Source organism: Hakea prostrata, chromosome 3 (assembly GCF_041222555.1).
Source record: "Hakea prostrata isolate BN-2017 chromosome 3, UWA_Hpros_2, whole genome shotgun sequence".
Lineage (NCBI taxonomy): Eukaryota > Viridiplantae > Streptophyta > Magnoliopsida > Proteales > Proteaceae > Hakea > Hakea prostrata.
Window position 1 is genome coordinate 4,751,036 of NC_142602.1, and position 8,842 is coordinate 4,759,877.

Sequence of the window (8,842 nt, forward strand, 5' to 3'; positions counted from 1 at the left end):
ATTCTTTTAAATGGGTATGAATATAGATTGAATACAAATTTTAGATTACCTATTTATATTTTTACCTTTTTATTTGTGAGAGCTAAATTTGAAATTTAAAAATTTAACAATTTTGATAACTATTTTAGTAGAAAATCTACAAAAATAATCACATTTGTAAACTTTATAAAAATAAGAATAATTCTAGATAAGTAACTTAATCGGATAATTTTATCGGACGGATAATATTCGGTGAAAAAGGGATATACCATATCCGTATCCTATTAATAATCCGATAGATTCGGATGTCCCTGGATGGATAAGCGGATGCAAATTCGGAAGCGGTTATTCATTTACACCCGTTCAGGACAACGCTAAAATATGGTTTGTCGCTAAAATATAGTTTGTAGATAGATATATATATAAATATATATATATATATATATAATATATATATACATATATATTTTTTTTTTTATTTATTTATTTTTAAATTTTTGGTGAAAAACTTCTTTCCGAGTTTTCAAAGATGCCTGACGATTCAACCGAGTGATCCTCCATCACTGCTATTCGGGAACGGATAACCCAGATAAGAACTCGAGAATCGCGAGACTTGTAAAGCTCACTGGTTCCCGCGTATCAAAAGTCGGTGGTGAAACACCCGCAATGGCTTCAATTTCTTCTCTGCCATGGACTGAAACTCCATATTCGGTCACAAGGCGAGGATTCCCTGTAAAGATTCCAAAGTTAAGGTCTGGTAATGGTGGTGTTTCCTTGTCGAGGAGAACTCGATTCCGGGTAGTTAAGTTTTCAGCTGCTGTTTCTGAAATACAGCAGAACCGAAGCGAAGAATCTATGAGCATCGACGCTTTGAAAAGTTTTATCGATCTCAACTTGGGTCGCTGGAACGGATCTTTTTACGTAAGAGTGAATCCTTTTGTCTTCAGCATTTAACTAGTTCAGGTTTTTATGAATTTGATTTGATATTCCCCCATTCTTTGAATTTCACAGCAATTTGATTACAAGGGAAATTTGTTGCGAAAAGTGAGTACAAAGCTTGCAGTGAGCTCATATGGTGAAGATGAGCTGATGAGTCTAATTCAAACGTAAGCATCTGGATTCTTCATAGTTGTTGGATCACTGGAATGACTATGCACCTTGTTGGGTAAATTCATGTTGCACTGATAGTCTTCATTCTCCAACCATCCCAATTTCAATTTCGTGTTGTTGTTTTCCTACTTCACGATATCTCGAGTACAAGTGATGGCAATTGTCAATTTCCCACTTTCCTCAAAACATAGGTTTTGGAGCTAAATGCTATCTTCGGGTTTTGATGAATTCTCATCTGTTTACCGATGAATCTCTGGATTTAAGGGTCCACATTCAGAGCTGGCTCCTTAAGAATGCAGAGTTGTCTTTGCGATATATTGAATTCTATTAGCTACATTTGGGAATTTGGAATTTGGTAATTGGAGATAATTAACCATTTAAAATTGAAGGTGTTCCTAATTTCTTTATGTCGTTTGATTCAAACTTTCATGAGCATTTTCTTTTTGGTGATATTTAAAGGACTTCCCGCTAGAGTTGATGAGCATAAATAGATACAATTCCCGAAGTCTTTTGTTCACTACTTGACATGTAACACTCAGAATTTTTTATAGATATGGCTTTTATGGCACAATGCGAAGTGTTATCCCATAATAAAGGGAATAAAATCATTGCAGATATGGCTGTGGTGTGCAATTGATATTTGTACTGTTTGGCCATCATCATCATCCTTGGTCAGAAGCATATGATTCATTGCACCTGCTGTTTCTTGTTACTCAAAATGTTTATCTTGTGCCTGATTGTTGTAGGCTGTACATAAAACAACCTCCATCAAGCACTTCAATTTCAGGATTTGATCCTGAGCCAGACTGGGCAGAGTACCAAATCAAAGAAACCAACATGTTCACTGTGGAAAAGTATCAGCAGGTGAGAGCATTTTGTATGCTTTGGGGGTAGGATGTATAGATCATGAGGTTTACCTGTTGTTCTCTATTAACTGTCTATCTTGGTTAGTCAACAGATTGGTTTTTTCCCCAAAGAGAAGGCGTTTTCTCTAAGGTACCAGACAGCTGGAATGCTAGAGACTGTATTGAGACAAGGGGTTCTTGGTGAAGATGATATTGGTGAGGAATCACCCAAGTGAGTGCTTGTCATCTGAAATTGCATTCCAGTGCTTATTCTACTGATCCCTGTGATAGAAACAAATTCATGCTAAGTCATTTCAAGGCATATCTCGATGTAGTTGTAGCAGGTCACACAATTGATATTTATTGTAATAGAAACAGGATAGGATTGGATCAAGTATCTCTTTCCTGGGTCTCTCACTGTATTTTGGTTTCTCACCATACTCTACAACAGAGCGACTCATAAAGCTTCCTCTCATTCTCATTAATCAAATTCATGTACCAGGCTGTAGACCTTTATCAATAATGTAGAATGCTCAACAACAGAATCAAGCACTAGACGGGAAGGCCTAACTCAGTCGTTAACTAATGAGAAAACATTAACTATCGAGTAGAATAATGAAAAGAAACTGACTCATAACAAGAATCTAACTAAATGAATGAACTAAAACCTGTTTTCCTACTTTCTACCCATATTTTAGGCTTATTGAATTGGCCAATTACTAATCAATCTATGGGATCTCAAGCCCAAAACCTACATAAACCAACTTAGAGCTTATTTTCATTAAAGTTAGCCATTAGCATGACCTAATACCTATCCGCATCACTTCATCTTATAGTCCGTTCTCAGTCATTTAATTTAGAACAGTTTGATGTGTGCTTGCTTTGTACTCATTTAGGGTTGTATTTAGGAATTTGAGTGTTTTTTTTTGGGTGAATAAATAAACATATGTGAAACCCCAGAGAGAAAAGTAAGGGGCACTGTGAAGTTACAAGTGGAGAGGTAGAGAGGGGCAGGTTTGGGAAAACCTACCCAGAGCTCAACAATCTAGTGGATATGTTGATATGGTCCAACTGGAGGTGAACTGCAACACTAAAAATTTAAAATTTATTGAATTGCTTTTATCGACAAAGAACCTCAAATTTTGAAACCTTCATATGGCAGATGGTCTTGACCAAAACTTTCCATGTTCAGCTAGTTTGGGTTCTTTCCTAAAAAGAATTTGTAACTAAGCTCTAATTTGCCTCCCTCCCCCCCCCCTAATGTGCAATGTGCTCATTCTGTTGCCTGCTAAGATAGGTTTCCCTGAAGTGGTATTGCTCATCCAATTCGTGTATTTGGTATAGTTGCACCAAAACTATCTCTGCTGAGTATTGCACCGATACCATCTCTGCTGAGTCATTCACATGGAGGGGCAGATGGTGAGTGATGCATGCAGCGTTGTTGACAATATTTCCACCGTAGTTTGTTTAATTGTGAGCCTTGACATTCAGGGAGCATTGGCTTCTCATTTGTGTCTGCATATGAGATATTCTGATAGGGCAATTTGCTTAGATTGGAGATCTTTGACCCATCTAATGAATTGCATGCTTTCATGCTAAGCACAGAACAGCACAAAAATTTGTCAAAAGATTACTGTACTTGTGTGATATTGGCTGTGACACCCATTAACTGGATGTTTAGAGTGATCCATTTCTTCATGTCAACTAGTATGGTAGGCTAGGAATCCACTTTCTTTTCAAATATTGTCCCACCACTATTTAAAAGTATCGAATAATCATGATGTTTTTTGTATTTGTTTTTTTCCCATTTTTGTTACTTCTGTCCAGGAACTTAAGGCTACCATCTTATCAACCTTCTGTTGTATGCGAGAATTGCCTTTACTCGAAGGAAAAAGATATCCGAGCAAGAGCCTTCCACATCCTGGACCCAAGAGGTTTTCTTGAAATGCTTCTTATCTTTCTTGAAGAAAAAGATCATGGGGTGACTCTTTTTCCTTCCCTAGAAAATTCTAAGGTAATCTTCACTAAGTTTATAATGCAAAATATTTTGGAAGGCATTTGCTGACCAGTGATTGATGTGATCTTTTTTTTTTTTAAGACATTTTTTAAGTTGAATGGATCATGTTCAAATTAACCTTTCTAGCCCTTCTTGTTTTGCAGGATAGCACAAACAACATAATGCAATTCCTTGGAAGGTGGGAAGGCCATTCTGTAACTAAACGTAGTGGAGTTTATGGGGCCACAATTGCAGAAGCCGATACAGTTACTTTACTGGAAATGGATGAGAAAGGTCAATTGATTCAGGTTGGTGAAATTAAAGCAAATGAGTTTAATTCTCAGCAGAATATGTGGTAATATCTGATCAAGAAGTTTGATTTCTCTAGATTGGAGGATTCAAGCCATGAAGACTTTTGGGGGTGCATAAAATAAGTCTTGCAAGTTTTTGAAGTGAATAACAAAATACCCTGACTATTAAGTTGTTACTGTTGAATTGATAATATGATTCAATACATCTTTTTGTATGACTCTCTGTCCATTCATGAGTGCTGAGTTGTCATCAAGTGGAAGATATGCCACTCATCAGGGGATGGAGACAAAATAGTGATTTTATGATGAGCATGATAAGCTCAGTTAGGTTTTGGATAGTTCAACAGTCATGTAGGTTCTGTGGTTTCATATGCTCGCAAATGATAGTCCATTTGCCTGAGCTTTGTAAACTTCTACTTAGAGCAGTTCTTCAAATTATTGTCACAGGCAGTTCAGCTTTCTAATTTATTAAAAGCAGTTAGGCTTTGGAGTGATGACTTAGTGGCATGCAAGGTTTAAATGTTGGTTTTGGGTTTGCTGTATTGGCCTACCTGAATCGGGATAAGCAAGCAAAGATTGTTATACTGAAACAAATACAACACACTTGGAAGTGACTGACTAGATCAGCATATTACAATTGACACCTCGGATCAACCGTGAATTATTGGGATATCCTAATGCAGAATGGGATCCGCAGGGTCAGATCCTAGATCCTAACTCCTGAATTTTAAATTTGACTGAGAGTGCTGTGAAATACCAATATGCCCCCTGTATCAATGTTTCATTTATAAGTATGTATTGGATGGATTCCTGACTTGATCCCCATTTCCAGGACATTAACTCAACCACTGATGGTGGAAATATTACTACTAATGTCCATTGGACGGGCTGCATATCTGAAAACTTGGTGACATTTGATGGAGGCTTTCAGATGACCTTGCTGCCTGGAGGAATGTACATGGGATGCCCCTCTGATGTGGCAAAGAGTGTGGCAGAATCGAAGTCTTTTCATCTGGAGTTCTGTTGGATGGAATCGCCTGGCAAAAGACAGAAACTTGTTCGAACTTATGATGTCGATGGATTGGCAGTGTCATCAACATATATCTTCGAGACCAAAGTCTAATTGTAGCTTTGATAATGAATGTTACTTGGGAGTGCTCTGCATGTGCCAAATGTTTCCAAATGCGTCCATGCTATTCTTTCAATGGATCGATGATTTTGTATTTGATTACATACCAGATTTATTTCTGTTTCTCTATAGATTCAGTCATTCCAAACGCAATTGCATTGGTGTGAATGTCTCTTTCAGTTACTTCTTTCTGTATATTGATTGCTACAGTTGAAGTGGGCTTGTGGTAGTTAGTAGGGTTAACTATAAACTTGAACATGTGCCTGTTCTTATAAAATTATAAAAACCTTCCTTTCAACAGATGCATGAAATCATGGTGTAAAGTGTAAACCTTGTTTATGCTTAGCCCATCCTCCCCTGCTCTTTTTATATGGAGGCTGTATACCTGTAGATGTTTCATCAATACTTTATTGATCCAAAAAAGTGTCCGGATATTTTACCCCTCAAGGTAGAGGTCCGTGCTTCCCTCACATTTATCCACAGCATTATAGAGATAGAGTCCTTGTGGGGTTCATTGGAGGTCCCACTTTTGATTCATTTTGTTAGATAGCATTCAGATGTTGTTCTCATCCCTATTATGAGGTAGAAAAATATGAGGAAAAGACAAGATTCTGGACTCAAATGAAAACCTTGCCACAATCTTTTTAAATATTCTTTCAAGTCTCATGACGTTGGTTCCCCCTTTTGAATAGGGGAATAGGGTAAGAACTTGAAGTTTCGAAAATTCAAAACAAAAGATCGCAAAGGCGGGAAAGTAAACCATATAGAATTAGAGAAATCAGTGCATCAGTGAAGCATTCTCATCCCAATGGCAACAATAACAAAGAAGGAAAACCTTAGTTCTTTTCACACTAAAACAAAGGGCTGAGTGCTGGAGAAAAGCTGAAATTCTCCCTGGGACAATGGAGGAAAGACACTGCCGGTAACATCGTGTAAAGCACTTTAGCAACTGACATGGATGCCTTTGTGTTATTTTTTATTTTTAAAGAAATCAAATATGACATGTCAATAATTACAGTTAAAATTCAAGATTGAATTAGTAATTTTAAAAGTATAGAAAATAAATAAAATAAAAAAAGTTAAGTAGGATAATAATTATGCTATTGCAATTGGGGAGAACAGTAATTATCCTTATACAATAAAACATGATTTTAGACTTTCAGCCCATATTAAAATATAAAAATTGACCTCAAATTGGTCGATTGTATAAGAATTGTAGTATTCATTCGACATATTGCACCCAAAGGGGAAAAAATATAAAATATTATTTAATTAAACTTTACGTTCAAAATGAACAAAAAAAAAAAAACCTAGTGAAAAGTCTGGACTCAAAATGAACAAAAAAAACCTAGTTAACTCTTTGCGTTACTCCTCATCATCGCTATCCTTGTCGGTTTCAGTCTGATCATCTTCCTCCTCCTCGTCTTCCTCATCCTCTTTCTCCTCCATGATTTCAACTAATTCGTCCTTTTTATGTTGGGCCACCTTATTAAGAGCTCGAATTAGGGTTTGAAAGGGAGTGGTAGCATCAAAGTCGAAGGTCTTAGGCATCAAATTCTCTGCAACATCTGCAGGGCTAATCTCGATTTCTTCGAGCAACCCTCGTATTGTATCGAACAATGGGTGTGATTCGACGCCCAAGTAATTCCTGGCCAGAACCTTGAACGCTTCGAAACAACAATAGGACATCTCAATGTGGAAGTCCATGCGTCCACTCCTTATGAGAGCTGGATCCAACCGATCTACGTGATTGGTGGTGAACACTATGATCCTCTCTTCACCGCAGGCAGACCAAAGACCGTCTATAAAGTTGAGAAGTCCAGACAGGGTCACTTGGCTGAAGCTTTTGCTGCTTTCTTTCTTATCTTTCTTCTTCTTCTCCTCCTTCTTCTCATCCTCCTTCTCCTTCTTCCTCCTCTGACCAGTGAGATGAAGTGAACAATCAATATCCTCGATGACGATGATGGACTTGGGTTCGGTATCGATCAAGAGCTTCCGAAGCTCGGTGTTGTTCGTCACTGTAGTGAGTTCAAGGTCGTAGACGTCGTAATGCAGTAGATTGGCCATTGAAGCGATCATGGTTGTCTTGCCGGTGCCTGGAGGACCGTAAAGCAAGTAACCCCTCTTCCAAGCCTTTCCCATCCTGGCATAGTAATCTTTGCTCTCACTGAACTTGATGAGGTCCTTTATGATCTCCTCCTTCTTCTCTGGGTCCATGGCGAGATTATCGAAAGTGGCTGGATGGAGAAAGGACACATTATTATTCCATTCTCCTTCTTGATCGTTGGTGTAAAGCCTCGGCTGGCGGTTGCTTGCAACCCTAGCTTGGCCCTCTTTTATGACGTGATCGAGGTAACGTTTGAGGAAAACTTCACGGTGTTTCTCGTGGAATGAGAGCTTGAACATGTGCTTCTCCACCTCCTTGTTGCGGTAGCTGCTGATGGTGACATGGTAGGACCAACGGAAGACGATACCCTCGAAGGTGTTGTCGATGATCTCATCGCCATCGTCCAAGCTGAGCACAATTTTGGTAGAATCCCCCACTAAGTGGGCTTTGAGGAACCTTCCTCTGGCTGAGGTAAGGTCAGTGAGGTAACCCTCAATGGCATCGTAAGCTTCGTTACGGCTGAAACGCCCTCCTCTGTATTCGTTGAAGCAGATCTCCATCTTTGGGAACAATATTCTCATCAATCGAGAAACCCAACCCTCTATTATGTTCCGAAAATCGGGTGAAAAGTATTGCAGCAACATTGGCCAGCAGAACATCAATGTTGCAACCAACGACCCCAATATTCCAGTCCATGACTCCCACATCATCATCAAGATTCTTCTTCTACTGCAACTTTCGTATTATTAGCTTTCTTCAGCTTTAATCAAGTTAGTCTCGCTCGGTTCCTCTTCATCTGCTTATATAGATTGCGCTGCGGCCTCTGTTCTTCGAGTTCTTGTCGGATTCTTCTTGTTGAAGTGTAGTGGGGGAATTCAAATCCAATTGCACTTAGCACGGAAGGTAGGATTTCGGATTTCGCGGCTTTTTTCTCTCCCGTCTTTACCCCTTTCAGTTACAAACCTTTTCCTAATCCTAAAGAAATTCCTTTTTATGATAGAATTCAAATAATGCTTTTACTAAGAGCACTTTTGTCCAACTAAAAACCTAACAGGAAGAAAACCATCGACCTGTCTTTTTTTTCCCATTTCTCAAACTCAGCCGCTGTCTTTGCGAGAAGGATCCGTCTTCTCCATCTTCTTTACCTCTCTGACACATTCCATCAATCATTTGTTTGCAGCGGTTCATCTCCTTTGCTTCTTCTTATTCTCAGCGTCTCGTGGTGGGATTTCGAGAAGCAGAATTGTTGAGGTCAGTGAAATATATGAGATTTTCTATGTGAATATAATGTTTTTGTTTCCCCCAATACTTATCAGATGGGTTTTTCTTCTTACGAGGATTCTTCCATGTTCATATGTATTTTTG

The 8,842-nt window shown here is 38.5% G+C and overlaps 1 protein-coding gene and 1 pseudogene across 1 annotated transcript; one reads left to right on the plus strand and one right to left on the minus strand.

Moving 5' to 3' along the window:
• Positions 1-524: 524 nt before the first annotated feature.
• On the plus strand, positions 525-5,662 carry LOC149020215 (glutamate NMDA receptor subunit epsilon-1, putative (DUF3598)). The gene is made up of 7 exons (XM_089148314.1): positions 525-900; positions 991-1,085; positions 1,836-1,953; positions 2,048-2,166; positions 3,762-3,948; positions 4,095-4,238; positions 5,074-5,662. The coding sequence occupies exons 1-7, from the start codon at positions 646-648 to the stop codon at positions 5,362-5,364; spliced, it is 1,209 nt and encodes a 402-aa protein (XP_089004440.1). The 5' UTR covers positions 525-645; the 3' UTR covers positions 5,365-5,662.
• A 942-nt stretch (positions 5,663-6,604) lies between these two features.
• Positions 6,605-8,306, minus strand: LOC149020216 (AAA-ATPase At3g28580 pseudogene; annotated as a pseudogene).
• Between the last annotated feature and the right edge of the window lie 536 nt (positions 8,307-8,842).